This window comes from Semicossyphus pulcher, unplaced genomic scaffold, assembly GCF_022749685.1.
Source record: "Semicossyphus pulcher isolate SPU_LCO1_2020_fin unplaced genomic scaffold, fSemPul1.0.p SCAF_9, whole genome shotgun sequence".
Lineage (NCBI taxonomy): Eukaryota > Metazoa > Chordata > Actinopteri > Labriformes > Labridae > Semicossyphus > Semicossyphus pulcher.
Genome location: NW_027211770.1, coordinates 28,087,325 through 28,108,160, shown reverse-complemented (window position 1 = coordinate 28,108,160; position 20,836 = coordinate 28,087,325). Strand labels below are relative to the sequence as shown.

Genomic DNA, 20,836 nt, shown 5'->3' with positions numbered 1-20,836 from the left:
GATCAATTCAGTGGTCAAGTCCAGCTTCTTTCAGCTGAGAAAACTGGCCAAAGTTAAGCCTTTTCTGTCCCGGCATCACTTTGAGATTTTAATCCATGCTTTTATCACAGCTCGTTTAGATTACTGCAATGCACTTTATGTTGGTGTTAGCCAGAAGTCACTCACTCGACTGCAGCTGGTTCAAAATGCTGCTGCTCGACTCTTCACTGGTACCAAAAAACGAGAGCACATCACCCCGGTTTGAGCATCTAGTCATTGGCTCCCGGTTCGTTTCCGGATTGATTTTAAAATTCTTCTCTTTGTTTTTAAATGTTTTCATGGTCTTGCCCCTCAGTATCTGTCTGACCTGCTCCGGCCGTACGCTCCCTCACGCTCCCTCACGCTCCCTCACGCTCCCTCAGGTCAGCAGATCAGTCTTTGTTAGTCGTCCCAAAGACGAAGAGGAAGTCGAGAGTGGACCGAGCCTTTTCAGTTGCTGCCCCAAAACTCTGGAATGAGTTGCCTTTGCACATTAGGCAGGTCGACTCACTTCCTGTTTTTAAATCCTCTCTTAAAACACATTTTTTCTCTTTGGCTTTTAACTCAGTTTGAGATGCTGGCTTTTATTGTTGTCTTCTATTGTTTGTTTTGTGTTTTTATGTGTGTGTACAGCACTTTGGCCAACTCTGTTGTTTTAAAGTGCTCTATAAATAAAGTTGAGTTGAGTTTGTAATTCCAGGTAGAGCTGATAAAATAACCTCATGAATTCATAACGTAAAGCTTTTGATGTGTACCTGGATAACACTGCACACGTACACACAGGAGGCACATCTGCCGTCAGGCACGAGACGCCCTTCAAGACAGTTCTCAGGTTTACATTAGTAGAAGGCTCCAAACCACCTAGTTAGAATTCTGTGGATCACCTCAAATGGCCCTGGTAATTCTGTGCTCCCCCCTCTAAATAAAAATGTCTCCTCGGATCTACAAGAATCTTGTAGGTGACCTATTTGGATCTCAAAGCGGCGAATTTCGCCAAAAGGTGAGGAGTTTGCATCCCTGGCTCTCTTCTCTGTGTCGGTGTGTCGTTGCAGTTCTATCATTGCGACCCTCCTCCACCCCAGTCACCTCCAATCCATCTCACAGTGTCCACGTGCAGCTCCTCAGCTCATCCTGCATCCTGTTTTCACCACCAGTGTCTAGACTCCGTCGAGGGGGGGGGGGGGTATCCTATCCCGCTCTGGGCCTCACTACCCCCTCGCCTACATGAAGGTGAAGCCAAAGACTTTGCACATTTCTCATCTTTCCAAACTTGTAAATAAAGACTTGTTGAAATCTCTCCTGATTAAAACAAAAACATGAAAAGCTTTGCACTCTTCCCTCAACCTCTAACTCAGATCAAGAGCAACCAGCTGCTTAATGAGTTGCTGTTTAATTGATGCCACTGAGGTTATATTGTCCGATTGTTGTTGTAGATTTGATTAATAAAGACGTTTAACATATGTTGGATGTTTCTCACATTAGCTGTTTTAGTGTCATTTCGCTTCCTGGCCACATATAAGAAAACATGACCTGTCACTCTGGTAGATTTTCCAGCCACGCCCTGATGAAGACTGGGTCAGGGTCGGAAACGTCCGTCCATCTTGGTGTGATTTTTTAATGCGATATTAACCATTTAAGACATTGTGACCACATCCCCGGCTCGATGAAGGTGTGCCTGAAGTAAGCCCAGGAGCATCCCTCTCTGTGCAGTTGGTTTTTTGGCTTCAAGGACACCCTTCAATCACCTGGAAATACTTTAATGTACTTCCTTATCGCGGTAAGTATCCCATAATACGTCCTTAAATTTATGCTGAAACTGAGCTCATCTGGAACACGGTTAACACGCAAACAACCAGTATATCTGTGACATCTGTTTGGAGCAGCGGGGCAAACACTGGTGTCATTGTCAGGACCAATCAGCAACATCTGGCCCTCCTGACCCCGACCCCCCCACCTCCCCCAGAGGAAACCTCTAATGAGCCTTGGCATTCCCAAAAATCACACAGGGCAGGACGTTATAAATAACCGCCTCCTCCAGCTCTGCAGACACAAAGCTCCTCTCCTGTCCTGAGATCGGAGACAGAAACACATCCACCTGGTGAACTTGTCTGCTCTTGTTTCTCTTTTAGCGTCTTCAAAGCGAGTCAGGTTCTGGGTCCAAAAATGCCAAGCCTGAGGTCTGAGCTGCACTGGAGCGTTTCTATAGTGAGGGAGGTGCGTGGCAGCTACAGGCCGAAGGGTTCGGTGTCTGTGTGTGTGTGTGTGTGTGTGTGCAAGGGGGGGGTTTGGCTGCGGATCACAGTGTGTCAGAGGGGTAGGGAGGTATCGGAGGGGGCGGAAACACTCAAGTCCCTCTGGCTACAGAAAGCTGGGCCGGGGCCTGTGGATTTGTTTGAGTCTGCTGTCAAACACAGAGCTGGTGGTTACACGGCACAAAGAGCGAGGAAGAAGGGGAGAGCATGAGGAGAAAGGGGGTGCGTAACAGAGAGAGAGGAGAGAGGAGGGAAAATGAAGGCCAAGTGAAAGGGTAATAGGGTGCACTGCAAACTAAAGGGAGATCTGAAGGTCTGTGTGTTCAATGATGAGATCCACTCAGCGTACTTTAAAGTACCCTGCAGACACCGCAGCGTAAGACAAGAGAGGACTCTTCAGACGCTGAGCACCTAACGGGTCAAATCACGACGATTCTTCATAAAACAAAAGTGCAGAAAGGTGGAAACCACGCTGTGAAGAAGCTGTCCAAAACCTTCCACCCAGACACCAGTGGGATATAATGTGAATCAGAATTCCCTTTAACTGGTGCTTTATTTTTCTCACGTCGCTGTCATCTGCATGCATAAAAGTCAAACCTCAACTGCCCAATCCCTGCTGAGAACTAGTCCTAGGCTATGGAACATCTGCAATGGGGCTCCGATATGATTTGGCAAAAAAGCTGAATAATAATCACAAAACTGTTTCACTTTTTTTGTGGGAATAACCTTGAAATTGGCGCATCATCTCCCCCATCACTCGGAGGTGCCTGCATTATACTCGTGGCCAGCAGGGGGCGACACTGGTTGCAAAAAGACGTCAAATTCTTTGAACGCAAATGAGAAATGATCTCAGTTGATTTATTAGCTCAGTTAACGTTTTCCTAATATTTTTATGGTCTTACTCATTAGTTGAAAGTTTTCTTCCTGTGTGCACCCCGACCTCCGGAGTAAATCGTGCCCACACAGGTCAATGCTTGTGATTCCACAGCACGCGCCGTGGCCCGTCTCTGGTCCATCTTTAGCTCTAAAGATACGCGCCGGGTCTATTTTTGACGGACACCGCTTCAAACACAATTCTCGCACGATAACGTAGTTCCTGTGATCTCGCGTATCCAGCTGCTTGGGACACTCTTCCTGTGGGCGAGGGCTCGCGCCGTCTGACGGACCAGGACCGCGACACAGACGGAACGTGCCGGACACGGATCCTGTGGGATCCAGGCGTAAGACACTGTTGTCCCAGTTCACAAGGATATTGTCAATATAAAAACAGTTCATGGCTGGAGCTTAATTCAGTCGACACAGGGACAGTGTGACTGGAACCATTTCTCATATCATGTAAGACAATAGGAGCCTCCTGAAAAGCCTCCTGAGTATCCAGAAAAACACATCCTAAAACTGTTCTTTTGTTCTACTTACTGTTCTTCTGTAGCTCCAGTTCCTCCTCGTCAAACAGTTCATAATATTTGTAGTATAAAAGACTAAAATCAAAGTTAAATTAGCTATAATCTGTTTTTTATACTCACAAAAGGATCACAATTACCCGAAGCCGCAGAGAGCAGCGTTCAGCTCATTGTTTTGTTTGTTTCCAGCCACATTTCAACTGTTTTGGTTCACTTTCGCTGCTCTCATCAGGCTCGCTTTCATCCACAGCAGGCAGCTGTTTTCAGCCAGAGAGCTCTGATAAACCAACTGTACACTGACAGTTCAGCACAAACACGGCAGCAGACCAAAATAGTGACCGGCTGGTGAACACAGTGGAGCATTAAGCAGCTAGAGAGACTCAGGAGGTAAAAGGGGAGTTTGGAGAGATTGAAGTATTTCACCAGGTGCTCTGTATCTGCTGCTCTGTCCACATGGTCGCATTTAACTGCAAATAATTCTGCACAAAATCTGCTACATTTAAGCGACGGTGCACGTTTATGTTAAGAAAATGTGTGGTGTTAAAAACCTGTCCAATCGTAACTTTTCCAGATCCTTCTCCACACTTTTCCAGACCCAAAGCAGGAAGTTGTTCCAGCATTTTCAACACAAAATACTTGCTGCTGACCTTGGGGGGTTTGAAGGGGTAGTCTGGTGTGAAGGCGATGTCCAGGAAGAAGACTCCTCCCTCGTACACGGAGCCCGGGGGTCCCAGGATGGTCGACCTCCACTCGTAGATGTTGTCTCCTTTGGGGCCAGCGCTGGAAGATTGAAACAAAAGACGTGTTAATATGTTAATCAGCGGGGCGCGTAGGAAACAGACAGCCTGGTGTTCAAACTGCCAGCGGCCTGAAAGAGATTTGGGGGTTGGAGCAGCTCAGGCGGTAAACGTTCGCTTCTGACAAGTTAATGATGGAGATTTGGGGAATGCTGAAGCCGTGGAGGTTTCAGGGTTTTTAGTTCAAGGCTATTTTACAAGGATTTAGATTATCTTTTACATTTTTGATGAGAGGATTAGATCACCTGCTAGTGGGAGTTTAGTTAGTGGAGCACATAAAATCTTAAGCTTGCAAGCGATTGTGCAGGAAATCAAAGATTACACTTAACTAACCTGAATTCTAAACCTATTCAATAGTCAACTGCTCATACATTATTTGCATATTATTTCAAATAATAAATGTACAATCTAAAAGTAAATGGATCCGTAGTTTAAGGATAGACAATGGTCCATAACTAGGACACAAAATGTATATTCTGATGAATGTGAGAATGTTCAAATTAGACGTTATCTGTTATTTTACTCATTCTTACTCGGATATAAGGTGCATTTTGTTATAAAAACATGTAACAACATGTATTTCAATGCATATCTAAAACCTTTATGGGCATGTAAGAAATATATATAACCAAAAATGGCCGAAACTATTTATCTGAAAAGGAAGAAGAAAGTAATAGAAAGCAGTATTGCCTGAAAAACTATAATGAAAACTCAGCCTGCATGATATGGAAATTATCTGCAATGTGCGATAACGTTTACGATATGAAGTGCGATAAATACACCTGTAGTTCGTACGTCTTCCTGCTGTACAGCATGTTTTATACAATACGTGTGTTTGCAACATGTCTCTCCTGAATCCAAAATAAATCCAAACGTTATTTTTTTTTCACCATTTCATTCATTGACACAAATTAAGCCGAGGGTATTGGATCGTTAGCTTGGGGCTCATCTGATCGGATCAAAACTGTGTGAAAGCACGGCCATTATACCCGGGACTCCATCCAGTACTGTTTGATATGCTTAATGAGAAGGCATGGGTTGTTTAGATTAAATAAATGTTCTTATTTATTGCTATAAAGTCAGACTTTTGCAATGTGTTTATTGCGAATGGTCATGTTCTAAAATGTAAAAACACTACGAAAAGCAGGCTGTCCTAAACATGGCATCAGGTTGTTTTGGGGTTAATTACCTCCACGACTTATTCAAAAATAGCGCTACGTTTGAGCTTTTTAGCTCCTGTGAGGAACTTTCAGTTTGTGTTGATTTTGGCGCCCCCTGTGGACAAACCGTACTTCTTATCTCTTTGCTGATTTTGTCCTGTACGTGCTTAAATGGTGGTTTTTAACAAAAAATCTCATCCTGCTTCTTTAACAGTCACATGTATCACTCACTTTAAATTTCTGCCCTGGAAATTGTAAACAAAGGCAGCGTGCAGTTAATCGCTTCGTCTGACACCTACCCCCCCCGCGAGCGGTTTCGGGCCTTAAAAATAACTATATAAAAATAATCACTCTTGTCGCTGATGGTCTGGTTTGCTTTTACAGCTCATATAGAAACATCAGAGTTAATTTCAGTCTGTTTCATAACCAGTGAAAAACTCCTCACAGGAGCTTTAAGGTAAAAAATGTTGCTAAGCAGGAGGGTGAAACACTAAAATGATACACCTTCTATAATGCACATTTTAGACTGTTGCCGCTTAAAAATATTATTTCTGTATTTTGTAATATTAACAAAATAACAATGTTAGAGTGAAGCACATTTAGGAAAAAGTCTAAATTTGCCTGTGTTTTATTTCCATAAAGTGTAAAACAGTCAAAAAGCCTTCCTAGTTGTTGTTTTAACATAACTACAAAGAGACTGTATAAAAAGGTATTTATAAGTCAAGCCTGCAAAATGATCCCAAATCAGAGCGCGTTTGTTTTCATGAGATGAGTATTTACGCTGAGTGCAGAGTGAAGGTCACATCTGTTGTATAGGCCCTGTAATTAATGCCATTTCCATATTAAGGTCTCCCTCCCCCCACGCTGCCGTTTGTGGTAAGACCCTGAGCTGGAGCAGCGCCAGGAAGAGACCGGGACAATGTCCAGATCACAAAGCCCGGCACAATGAACAATCCCTCCCATTTCGTGTAATTACCAGGGACGGTGTTTAACGCCAACCCCGAGCTGCCGCCAGATGTGCTTACAAATGTGTGTGCGCGCGTGCTTTGTGTTCACTGGAGGCGGCGGCTTCACTGTACCACTGTTCACTTTTATTCAGACATAAAGCAATAATGTGAGACAGAGATTTCCTGACAGTGTAATAACCTCAAACAACACACTGTTAAAAGCAGCATATGGCTCCAAGCATGCCCTTGAAAATAGATCACTCTCCATAAATAGACATTAGACAGTAGACATTTCCTTCCTCCTTCAGTGTCAACACATGCAAATTTCCGCTAATCTACTTTGCCACTCTTTCACTCTGCCCCGCGCTTAAGCCTTCTTTAATTAGCTAATTATGATTACTTCTTCTCTGGGGAATTACTTCAAAATACAGACACGATAAGGACTCCGCCAATCTGGACTTGTGTTGTTTCAGACACAAAGAAAAACTCAGAGTACTTTTTGTACGAGCGAACATTTAATGACAAAAGCAGAGAATGTATTAGGACGTTGTTGGTGCATACATTTGTCTTTCTAAATCTCATACTTAATAATTGATAACATCCACCACACACATGGGGAGACGCTGCTGCACTAAAGAGGCAGCTACAAACCAGACGTTAAGGAACATTAAAACATATTCGGGAGGCTTATTTAGAGAGTATTAACAATGTTAGTCTCATGTGTTACCCAGGCTCAAGCAATGCTACCGCTTTCTGATTAAATGATACCAAATATCCTGAAATTACAGGTTTTGTTTCTCCTCCAAACAAACTTTAATGGACTCTGGTCGGACGGAGAGCAATACCAGAACCAAGTGCAGGAAATGACCTAAAAATACCGGATTTATAGGCTCACAGAGACAGATTGGACACGTGATAGCCAGCAGTTACTTGTGCTTAGAGAGTCATAACATGAAGAAAAGGCAAACCGCTGTAACAACTGGTGGTTTCCACATTCTTCTGGCCTGTTATTCATCAGTTAAATGAGAGCAAATGAATTCAGTATGAGTTTTGACAAAATATGTCATGCTGCCAAAAAACCTTGTTCAATCAAAGACACACTTGAAGGGTCCTTGACCATTAGTGACAGGAGTTCTTTGACTTGCTGATTGTTTCTTATTGTCCCTCTGAACATGAACACAGTCATGCAAAAGATCTCTTGAGATCTGGCGGCCGTCAAAAGGGAAGTGACTTCTATTCATGCACATGTTAAACCTGAAAACGGCATCAAAGGCCACGTTGAAGGCAGTGTTAAGAGCATTCTGCAGGAAAAGAGCACAGTATGTTCTTTTGAACGTGTAAATCATACCAACACAGTCGGGTTGCATATGCACAGAACACCAGCAGCAGCAGAGCTCAAAGCCATCTAACAGAATCGCTGATCCTGGCTTAACTTTTGCTCCAACCCGACATCGCCTAACATGATACTGTAGTGGCAATTTAAAGGCTTTAATGTGCACATTCCAGGTGGCTTACTTTATAACATGTTCATAAGCGTCATGATTAAAAATAAAAGAGTTGCTGCTGTGCTAACTTTCCAGAGGAATTCATGTCTCAGTACAAATAAGAGCTGAGCAGCAACACCACCCGACCAACGCAGCCGCTAAGAGAGGCACGTCCATTGCAGGCAGGCTGTCCCTTCATGTCTGAGCGTTTGTTTGAACATTAGGGTAAGAGTAATCGTAAAACTGTGACCCGCTCTAGTTCAATATTTACAGTCTTTCAGGGCAACAAACCAGTGGAGGAGTTAGCTCTTCTAATTCACTGTAAATTAAATCTACTGCATCCAGTATTGACCTATCAGCAAACCAATATCATGCTGTTTCCTCCAATAAAAGGAAGACACTAGTCAGCTAGTCCTGAGGGGACAGTTATGACAAGTATTTCGGTTGTTTACTGTGGCTGGTATCAATGATAAGGTTCTTCTTGTGGGAACAGCCCCAGTGCAGAGAACAGAAAGCAGGCAGGGGTTTAACTTCTCTCTCTCTCCTTCACGCAAACACTTCTTGCACTTTTATGCAAAATAAGTATGTAAAACATTGTCCAAAGGTTGGCGCCCTCTCTTTTAACTTTCAGTATCGCCCTTCTCCTTGACGGCTGGTTTTCCACCCTGTCTCTTAAAGCTCTTCAGACGTGGCTGGATGACATCATTTTTAAATTTCAAGCACTTTTGGGTCATTTGATAACATCTCGTTTTTCTGGCCTTTGTCTTTATTTAACAGGACAGTGAAATATAGGGAACAGAGAGAGCGGGGCTGACATGCACCAAAGAGTGAAACCCGGGGCCATAGGGTGGGGACTCTGCCAAGTGAGCTAAACCAGCTCCCCACCCGTTTGGTTTTTGATTAGACTTGTAAACCTGCCTGACTGACTGACATAAACATCTTTCCAAACGCGGCTGATGATTGAACTTGCTGTGACCGCTCTCCAAACATTACTTTCTACATTTCCTGCTGTTGACAGAACCACACAGCCAGCTTATTTTTTCCCGCTCAAGGCAATCTTCCCTCTTCGTCTTATTGCTTACATTTCAGTGCGACACACACCTCAAGGAAACGCTTCCATTACCGCAGCACTGTTGAAAAAAGCCTCGCTGACACCGTGCCGAAATAGACAGCCAACTACCCCATTTCCGATCACCTCTAACAGAAGCAGATTCTCACTTCCTCCGAGGCTGATGAGTTTGTAGCCGTGGTAATAACTCAGACATGATGGAGAGATAGAGATGAGCAGGCAGGGGAAAGGTCCTCGCTCTGCACAGAGACTGCTGTAGGGGATCTGACAACCACACAAGAGCTGTGGATAAAGGCTAAGTCAATAGCTGAATGAGCATGCCACCGCTGGCTGTTGCTCGGAGACCTCCTCCCCCCACCGGCTCGGCGGTCCTGTGGTGCTTTGTTGCAGCTGGTTGAGGGCCAGCTCTTTCACGATCTGACAGTCTCTCTCATGGCCATTAGTTTAAGGAGAGGTGATCGGGAGATGCTCCTGTTGAGTTACATTAACTGAGCGGAGCCTCAAGAAGCTGGATGCTGTACCCATTGTGCTTTGTGTTTTATAACAGGCTGTGGATATCTCGATCAGCACTGTATCCTAAATGCTGCTGCTAAGATGCCTCCTCTGTATGTCCGCAGAATCGGGCTGGGTAATGTGGCAAACAATATGATGATCATGATGCTATTTTCTACATTAAACAATATCGATCAATTTTACTCTTTTCGAAAATGATCATACTGCTCATTTGAGGCGTAACCTGATAACAGACGGTTCATTACTTCAAATGTAGATGGTCTAAAGAATGTCCATGTTAGACATCAGTGTCTGTTTTCTTGGAGCAGAATTCTAACAGAATTACCGCACATGTATCCCCTCTCCTAAACAAGCAGACACTGTAATTAAAAACAGTAAAAACACTGAATAAAACAGTTTCGAGTTTTAAATCAATGTTTTTTTTGATGCTTTTCAGCACACACAGAGATCAGCTGCATTTGTGCTCCGTTTCTGCTGTGTGATCGGCTGTTTGAGCATAAAAGCAAAAATGTCCAAACTCATCATTAGCCCTCTGTTACGTTCCGTCTTCTATGGTGGGGCGAAGTCGTTCCGCCTCTGAGGCGGTAACAGAGGCGTAACGGCGTCTGTGTAAACAGCTGAGCCGGCAGGGCGGAACAGCGCAGTGTGTGTGTGTGAAGCGCGCGCTGTTTGTTTACACCTCTCGCATGTTTTGCTATTTAACCCTATTTAAAAAGCACACACCGGGGCGGCTTTAGGTGTCGGTTCAATAAAGAATGATAAAGGTGTAAGAAAACCACAGTGTAAGAAAGGGCTATAGTTATCAACTTCAATTTGATGGCAATCCACGATCAAGATTGTTTTATCACCGAGCCCCACTGCAGACTGTTACATGTGCTTGCTATTACACATAAGTCTCCTTGAGCTGGTTGCTTCTTTTCTGTGTGCATAAATGTATAATCCATATGGCCTGCACTCTCACAATCCTGTGCAGACGTTTGTCCCCAGAATGAGAGCAGAAACAGTGTTTTAACATGCCGCCCCTTCTTCCTTGAATAATGAGCAGAACGACCTGAAATTGTCAGAGCTGATTACTGCGAGAGGATTCAGGTCAGTGAATTTCTTAAAGAATCAAAACAGATCTCTCGGTTATTTAGAAAAAATATACCTCGTTTGGATTTCTGTCCCTGCCCTTGTATTACTTACTGGACATTATGTTCACTCTGTTTTAACGTGTGACAGTATCCGTCTGTTTCTGTTCGATGTGTTTTTACTATTATAATTGTTCTCTTGGCCTGATTGCTCTTAAAAAAGAGATTATACACAGTACTTATAAGTATAAATAAGAATGTGTTATTTTTCTGGTGCTGTTTTGGGGGATTGGGCTGCACGGTGGTGCAGCGGTAAGCGCTGTCGACTCACAGCTAGAAGGTTCCTAGTGTGGGCCTTTCTGTGTGGAGTCTGCTTGTTCTCCCCGTGCATGTGTGGGTTCCCTCCGGGTACTCCAGCTTCCTCCCACAGTCCAAAGACATGCTCGTTAGGCTCATCATTGGTGACTCTAAATTTGTGAGCGTGAAAGGTTGTCTGTCTCTGTGTGTCAGCGCGGTGATTGACCGCCGATCAGTCCAGGTGTAACCCCGCCTCTCGCCCAATGACAGCTGGGGTCGGCTCCAGCCCCACGCGACCCTGAACAGGATAAGCGGCATAGATGATGGATGGGTGTTTTGGGGATTATTGAATTACTTAAGGAATCTTATATTATTATTATTAAACTGTTTTTTCCTCATCCTTGTGAGGCGATACTTTAACCTCATCATATCGTTGGTTGCATTATGAGTTTTGCCTGTAAAAAAGAAAAAATCTCTAGTGGGCACTTCAGAAGAAGGAGAATGTTTTATGCAAAAATCCTCCATAAAGACTTCACATAGTTACATAAAGAATATTTATATAAAAGTCAATCCGCTGATTTGTAGCATCAGTGAGTGTTTGCATGAGATTCAGCAGCCTTTAATTAATGCGCAGTTAAACGGCTGATGACTCCTTGACCCTGGTTAATAGCTTTGCAGAGTATAATGCTCTGCAAATGACACGCTCAGTTCACGATAATTATCGGCTAATCAAGGCATATATTATATACATTTCAATCCTGCAAGTGCAACTTTAACCCAGCAGGCTCTGTGCTTCGTACGTCAGAGCCGAGCTGCACACTGCTCACTGCTGCTTTGAAAAGATGTTTGAATCAATGTGAAGTCAGTGAAGGCATTAAGAAGAACAAACACACAATAATCAGACACACAGAGCCCGGGAACAGGGAGCGACAGCCTGACAAATATTACACGTCTCTCCTTTCTTTTTTTTCTCTCTGAAGAAAAACAATCTTCTCCTGAAGCAGACGGATCTGCTCGCACAAACACATGACGTGAGCTGGTGTAACAGTGCTGCTTATGGGCTTTGTTGCAGGCTGCTGTAATAATAACCTCTCTGTAAGTAACGCTGCATCTGCAGTGCACCGTCAGCCAAATGGCTTGATTCACTGACTATTTGGGTCATTTGTTGTCAAGGGTCTGGGATACATTAGGGTGCGGGTGTCCGTGAGAGTCTCGCCGCTGCCCTGTCCTCAGAGATTACGCTCATGTGGGAACTCGCTCTGACAGCTGGGCCGCTTCCTCCACAACACAGAGCAGGAATAGTGTTTAACAGCAGATTCACACCGCTCGCTTCCTTTGAGGTTTGTCCTCTTTCCTTACAGTTCACCCTTTTCTGATTGAAAAAACAGTTTAGATACTGAATGTAGCATCAAAACTGAAAAGCCAGACGTTTGTGGTAACTGTGAAAGGAGCAAGTAAAGCAGCTACGGCTGGGCAATACAGGACCATGATTTACACCCATAAGAGTGTTACACGTTGGACAGTTTCCACACAATCTTAATAGACCCCGGTCATTCAGCAGGATTAATTTTGGTCAACAGATGTCTGGAAGTTGAGACAGAAACAAGCTGAGCTAAAGTTAGCAGCAGCTCTGCTCCCGGCCCTTTAAGCACAACCAAAGAGCATGGGAGACGTACGAACTTTTAAACCTGAAGTTACTTTATTCAGTGTTTTTCCAGTTTTTTTCCAGGTCTGGTTGTTTTGTGGAGCTGGAGACCTCTGCAGATCATTTTGGGTCCAGTACAAAACAAGAGCTTACGTTTTTAGCGGCAGCTCAGCTTGCAGCCGCTCCTGTCCAGAGGTGGCAAAAGTACACACATTGTATACTTAATTACATGTACAGATACCTTTGTAAAAAAGACTTTCGTAAAAGTAGAAGTACTGATTCAACTCCTTTACTCAAGTCAAAGTAAGAAAGTAAGTTCAGGCTCTGAAATAAAGTAAAAAGTTTTCCTCTGAACGACATTTTACCGACCCCTTCTGTGTGAGCTAACTAAACCTCACAATAATAATAATAATAATGATAATAATAATTCAAAGACGATTAAACTTAAACATTCTAGCTTAAAATAAAATAAAACTATACCCTGCCAATAATGAACATTAACTTTGTGCTAGAGATGTAACAACACCAGAAATTTGAACTTCAGCGATACACAATACTTATTTTGATAACTGGGCAAAGCGAAGAAAGTCCTCTGCACACGAGGACAATTTTCATCGTGTATTATCACTGGACACGGTCTAATTTTGCTGCAGGCCAGATTTCAGACAGGATGATAAAGACAGAACCAAACTGAGGTCCCAGATGAGCACCTGGATCATTTTTTACAGCTTTGAAATCAGTCTTGATGTTGGGATGGCAGCGTGCAGAGACCATAATAAAAATAACCGATAATTCCCCTCACGTGCATTCAAACCAAAGTAACGAGCCTGTTTTGAGAATGTAAGGAGTCGAAAGTACAAATCTTTGTGTTCAAATGTCGGGCGCAAACGTAAAAAGTTGTCATAAAAATAAACACTCAAGTAAAGAACTGATACCTGAAAAACGACTCTGCTCCTGTCATCCTGCCCGCTCAGGAGCACTAAGAAAACACACATTTGTACCATTAAACTGCTCTAATGGTTTTAAAGGGTTTAAATCATCTGGCCTCTTTGTTTTTGAGATGAGAAGACCTCTTTGGTTAATTTGGCCTGGTTAAAAACCTTGTCACAGTGGACATTTCAAGAACCCTGACCTAAAACTGAGCTTACACCTTTAGTAGCAGCTCAGCTTGCAGCCCCTCGAGACATCCTTTCCACCAATGACTATTGGAGAAACGCTTATTTTTCACACTAAACTTCTTTATAAAGTGTTTTCCTGGTTTAAAATATCCTGAATCCAGCCTTACATATGTGTAAAAGAAGATGTTAACAAACTAAAGAGTTTAATTAATTAACTGTCAGTTTCCTCAGGCGTCTGTCTTTATCAGGATACTCTTTGAACCCAGCATTATTACATTTAATAAAGATGAAAATGGATCTTGATCAATACAAAAAGAAAACATTCAACACACTTGTTATTGCACCGAGGCTGAGAAAGAAGACTGGACACTTGGACGGCTCACAGAGAGTAGGATTAAGAAGAAGGTTCCCTCGTAGAATCTAAAGGAACGCTTCAGCACAGACCTACTTTTTACTTTCATTCTCACTTCCTGAAAACTATCCAAGCCGCGCTCCACAATCACAGACGGCATATATCATTTCCATATATATTGAATGACCTTTCCTCCCCCTGATACAGTGTCCATTTAATCATCCACACTGCTTTATTTCATAGACAGGCCAATCTGCAGATCGGTGCCAATGCGAAAAGATAACCTTTATCTTGCGGCATAAGAGCTGGGATAATCTCAGCAAAATCACTAACCTATTCTGTCACCCGGAGCCAATTCCCACAGACACTCTCAGGTTTAGATGATGAAAGAGATAACCCTGTGCCTCTCTCTGCGCTGATCATATTCAGAGGAAAGGAAATACAGACTTCCTCATGAGGAAGCTGTTACACTAAATCTTAGATAACAAGACTGATTTCAATTTGGGAGTTCAGCAGAGTAGAGCAGAATTAACTTCAACTCTTACATCTAAGACAAAAGCAACCACAATTTAAGAACCACGGTTACAGGGGAAACCGCGAGAAAGAAACAGACTTGTGATCCCAAACAAGAGTGTGTGGAGGCAACAGAGTCTAACAGACAAACGTACAGTTGTCTGTCCACTGTCAAAGAAGCAGCTCCAAAGAGTGCAGGGTTAAGGCTTCAAAGACGAGCCGTGCCTCACTGGTTTTCTGCTATGTTACAGCCAGACTGTGCGCACTGGAAACCCTCAATACACATCATCCATGGTTCAAGAAAATGCAGAGGATGTTCATGTTTTTCACTCACTGTCCGGTCAGATAAAACATGTAACTCAGCGGCGCAGGAGAAGTTGTGGCGGTGTTGGGGAATCGGGGAAATGTGTGAAATTTCTGGCGTAATGAGGCAACCGCAAATCGAAACGCTGATTTATAGTGACATTCTTGCACGTCTTTTCTTAGAAAACTGTCAAGAAACATTCACGCCCTCTCAAAGAAGTGTTACTTCCACTTTTTGCAGCTGAAACGGATATTAATTCAACAGATATCTCCAAAGGCCGCAGATACACCTTGTTAAAGCAGAGTAGTCAGACATATTACAGTGAAAATATTGGAACTCAAGTTGGGCATGGTTCAGGGAAAGATGCCTTTATCATACCCTCATATGCTACCAAGCCACTACATTTGGTGGACAAATCACCTTTTTTGTGGCCCAAATGTAAACTTATGTAAACACAGAAAAGGCAATTTAATCCAATCTTTCTAAACTGTGACAAGTTAATAAATTAAGACAAATAACAGAATGAAAAGCTATTTTTCTAATCAATATCTTTCAAACATAATGGTACACATTTAGCCACATCTGATGAGTTTGCAGTCTAACTTTGACCCCATCCCAAAATGCCTCATTTGAAGAGCCTGAGCATCGGCTTTCGCTAATCCCAGCATGAAGGAGCTGGATGTTTGTGAGACTGTAATAATGCTTGGGGAAGGCTTCAAGGATGTGTATAAACTTGGTGGTCACAGTGGGAAACCATCAGAAACACGTTTTGCAGTAGTGTTGAACCGAGTCGTATTGAATCGATCGATATCTGGAATTCTTTTTGCGCCCAGATCTAGAGAAGAGGATTGTTTGTGTAGGTTTTCTCGCACCTAATAATGGCAAGCCGTCTTAAATGTAGTGTGTTATGTTAACGTTGTCTTACATTGCCTAGTCTGTGTTGTTTTAAAAAAGATTACATCGGGGCAAACAAAAATTCCCTTGCCCCCCAAAATTAAGGGGCTTGGTGGCTTAAATCCCCCCTAAAAAATGTCCCTGGAGGAATTCATTGTTTCTGGCAAGTTAACCTGAGCTCTGTTAAAGTAGCACCTTTCAAATTTAAGGGAGTGAGCGTGTGAGTTACATTTGAAATGTCTCTAAAACATGACTACATATAAAGCTCAAAAATCCTTACATTCAAACACATATCTGTGCTTTCCAGAGACACGAAACTCAAAACCCCTGAGCTCAAAACCAGACTGTTGTTGAAGCAGCCTGTCTGTCACACAGGGAGCTGTTTACAGCAGCAGGTAAATATCTGTCTGAGCCGAGACCTGCACAAGGGGCTGATAAATAAAACAGAAAGTAAACCAGTAATTGAATGTGAATCAGTGTGTTGTGGAGCTTGTGAATACCCCCGAGCACAAATAAAGCCATTATCTGCATTATTCTCTATTCCAGCTCATTCCCCTCGGGCACTTTTTTCCTAATGGCAGCGTCATTCTGTTAAGATCTTCTTTCCTATCAGTGTGGCTGCTGCGGTTATCAGAAGAGGAACTTTAATGAAGCAATCTTCTCCCCCAACCCCCCGACCGTGAAAGAGGCCCAAGACCAATTACTGCACAGCTCAGCGGCCGAGGTGACACCTCCTTCCTCTGCTCTCTTGTCTTTATTGTCTCAAATGACATGGTTTGTTTTTTAATCAAGCCTTTTATTGTTCATCTGCACAATGACGACTGCAATTACTGACCGGACGGTTTATCCAGATACGGGGGGGGGAATGGTTGAGTAGGTGGATGTATGCTTTCCAAATCGAAGGGAATAACATGATTTTATTCCTGCAGGAGGGCAACCTCGCATGCTGCGCCGAATCAATCCAGGCAGCAGTAAGTATTGAACTGAGGGTGAAGTGTATTTTAAAAGAGAGTCTAGAAGAAGTGGCCTTTCTCTCAGCGAGTTTGTCCTCACTGGGGTCATGTTAACAATGCTGTAAATAAAGCCTTAAGCAGAGGCTCTGTTTGTTATCCTCAGCCTTCCTTTTCATTTAGAAAGATGCTTCTTAAAACTGAGATTTTGGTGCGGTAAGCATTTTTCTCCTCTATATCTGAGCCGCTACTTGTACCCAGCGTCTGATGCACTGCAAATGTTTGCCTCTGGCCAGAAATGAATAATGCACAGCATATATCATTACCATAATACACAAGCTTTGCATAAAGGAAGCTGCACAACATCATGAGTCATAAAAATATCACTTAGCCAACGAAGCATTGAAGTGTACGCAGGGTGAAGAATGAAACAGCAACTTATAGTAAAAAGATAAACTTAGACAATTTGGCAGAAAATAAAAACCCTTGAGGAAAGCACCGTGAGAGATATTAATCACAATTCACCCTATTCACACAGCGGCCATTTTCCTTTCACCCACGGAGGACTGGAAGGTCAGATGCTGTGAGGATGTTTTACTGCTTTAGTCCCGGTGTGCAAATTATTTAAACTTAGGGGACGTAACAAATCATTATTATTTTACTGCTTCTCTCTTCATCAGCAACTGAAAAGACAATAGATAGTGAAAATCTGGAGGGACATCGGGGCATATTTAAAACAATGCATTAGCTAACCCATTAGCTAACATTTGACAACAGCTTCCTTTAGCATTCAACCACTTACTAGCTATCATAACAGGTCCATAGTGTAGCGTTATAAAACACTATAGGAAAGGTGTAAATGTCCTATCGAGTTAACGAGCCTGTTACATTAATTAGCTAACTGTGATGTTAGCTAGGAGATAGCTAATGTTAGCTGTTGTGATTTAGCAGTCTACACCTAATTAGACATCAAATATGTTGTTTTACTTTGAAATATTAGCAAACCAAAAGACAATGGATACTGATATTACGACAGGAAACATAAGGCCATACTTAGTAACAACATATTTTAAAACCCATTAGCTACCTTTAAACAACAGCTAGCTTTAGCATTAAGCTGCTTCCCAGCTTACTTTACCATAGAAAAGGCAAGTAAAATTCTGAGCTAGTTCTCATAACCTAACTGTTATGTTAACTAGCTAACTGTAGTGTAAGCTAGGAGATAAATGAACGCTACTATTGCTGTTGCAACTTAGCTCGCGCCTAATGAGCCATCAAATATGTTGTTTCACCTTAAAATATTAGATACTGAAAAGACAATGGACAGTGAAAGTATGACAAGAAACATCAGACCATATTTCAGGTAAAAAGAACATGTTTGAAAACCTGTTAGCTACCATTTGACAACAGCTAGCTTTAGCATTAAATAATGCTTAATGTTCAAGATATGATAGGAAAGACGCAGAATTCCTAGGTAGCTAACAAAACAGTTATCTTACTAACCCACTGTAATGTAAGCTAGTTAGCCAAGATCACATAACCGATTTGTTATCTACCTAACTGAAATATTAGCTAGATATCGGTTGAATGCTAATGTTAGCCGTTTTATGTTACACTTCAAGTTAAAAAGTATTTGATAAGTCATTCAGGGCGAACAGCTAAGTCACAACGCTGGACGTTAGCGTTTAACCAAACATCACCCTACGCCACCTTTCCTATTGTATCTTGTTACGCTAAAAATGTCATGTCAGCTCGGAAGTAGTTTATCGCCAACGTTAGTTCTCTAAAGGAAACTTATGTTATCAAATATGTTGTTTTACATAAATATGATGTTTGAGTGAAGGCCCAATTTTAAGCCCCAGATTTTAAATATCAAATTCAGATCCTGATCAACTGAGAAGTGGTGAAATGATAACAATTTGTTGGATTCCTGCCATTTATATGAATTGAACACATCCATATGATAACAGTACCTTAGCTTCTTAACCTAAGCGTGACATCAGAAGAAAATGGCCACCATGTAAATATAGTGAATTAATGTTGACACTACTTTAAATTCTTTGTGAATATAAAAGTTGAGTGTGTGTGTCTGTATGCGTGTGTGTGTGCAGTCGAGGGGTAATTATAAACATTTGCTTTCCTTGAATAAAACAAGTTAGAATTTGTGCTGACATGCAAATCGCTCTGCTGGCTGGGGATTCACAGGAGCAGCGCTTCAGGAAAGAAAACTGCCTGAAAAACAGATTTGCCTCCAAGACAGAAACTGCAGCCTCTTGCAATTTATGAACTAAATTAGTCAAGAGTGCGATGTTAATTTTTTTAATTTCACAGCCCTGCATCGAAAGTCCATTCAGACATAATTAGAGACTGTCTCTTCAGCCTGCCTGCTCCCTCCATGAAAGCACTCTGGGCAGCCATTTGGCTCTCTGGCTGAGGGAATGGACTTATTACCAAAAGGTCAGTGATCAGGATGAGCTGAGCTGCCAGATCTGCTGTGCAGCCTGATACTGCGACGGTCTATTCCCCTTGACACCATATAAGCCCCCAGGTTTGCAGGTGGAGAAATGTGACAAGGTTTTTAAGCTGCGGGTTAAACAGAGAAAAGGGCATTCATTTGAGACGTTATATTTCATTTCACTACTCAGAACAGCAGTTAAGAGTGTTAACATTTCTTCCCCCCAGACCACAAATATTTCATCAAGACATTTTAAATCTTCTAGGCAGGAGGAAAAGGGAAATCTATTAGGCTTTAAGATCGCAGTCACAGGAGTAATGGGATCTCAGAGCAATTGTTTACTTCAGCGTAACATTATGTGCTCGCGTGCCAAAAAGATTCTTCTGTTTGCTTTCCTGACAGCCTCAGATTACCATTCAGTCACTCTCAATAACCTAAAACGCGTATGTGAAACTGGTTTTGTAATGGCAACACTCCACTGCAAAATATCCATGCGCTGCTCTTCATGCTCTGCTTCCCAACAAACCCATTAATAACATTCTGGAGACCAATGTTTGCCAGAAAAACTACCTCGCAAATGAGGACATTGAGAATTCAATGACACACATGAATCAAGGCAGGCCGTGTTTGCTGTCAAACAAGTGCGGCAGTGGAAAACATTAAGGATGAATTAAACTCAGGCCGCTGTCTGAGGGAGAGCATATGTTACCGGCGCTCTATAGGAGCAAATTTATTTCTTCTCCACTCTGAGAAGTTTGTGCGAGCAGAAAAAAAAAAGATGTTTTGCTCAGGAAGAAAATGATTTTCAGCAGATGTTTCATAGGTGGAGAACGGTGGCTACAACAAATCAGCAGTCTGGCATCGTCCATCTGTGTGCTTTAACATCCCTCTGCACGTGTACCGGCCCGACTGCATCTTCATTTATCGACAGGTGAGACTGTTTTTGTACACACGGCATGCTTCTCCCTGCGTGTACGACTCTTTCTGCCACAGGTTTATTTACGGAGATATTTTTAGTGTCAATATTAGCAGCAGCTTGAAGATTTGATGTCTTTTCCATTGCTGAGAACGAAGTGTGCAGTTTCCCCCCTTCTCTGTTTGTAACAACAATACTTTACTCTCTTGTCCTCGTCCCTCCTGGAGGTGTGGTCTTTATCTTTATTTATTTTTTGTTGTGTTTATATTGACTGTAAGATTTAACTGTTTATGTTTGTATTTTCTTTTTATTATGTAATTTTATGTGGTTGATTGTTGGTGATAAACTCAACTCAACTCAAAGGCCTTTAGAGGAAGTGTACAGTTTCCTCCCCTTCTCTATTTTTAACAAACCCGCCCTTTACTCGTTCATGTTCGGTTTTATGGTAAAACAAATACTGTTGGTGTTTTCAGTTTCATTAGCGACCTACTTGAACTTTGGTCGGATAAAGAAAGAAATATGACGACGTCACTCAGGAATATGTTGTTATTGAAAAATCAACCTTAAAGGCAGAATGATAACAGTTTGTTGGTTACGGTTTGTAACCACAACATTCAAAGCAGGCCGCTCCTCCCCAGCTCAACAGCACCAAGAGCTTCCTCTTGGGTGCGTGCTCACTTTC

The 20,836-nt window shown here is 42.5% G+C and overlaps 1 protein-coding gene across 1 annotated transcript in view; it reads right to left on the bottom strand.

Moving 5' to 3' along the window:
• LOC138583908 (ubiquitin-conjugating enzyme E2 E2) overlaps nt 1–20,836 on the bottom strand; it is a 36,804-nt gene that overhangs the window by 5,056 nt on the left and 10,912 nt on the right. Inside the window, exon 4 of the mRNA XM_069655972.1 lies at nt 4,318–4,450. Coding sequence (XP_069512073.1) covers nt 4,318–4,450 — 133 coding nt within the window. The remainder of the gene's footprint in view (nt 1–4,317; nt 4,451–20,836) is intronic.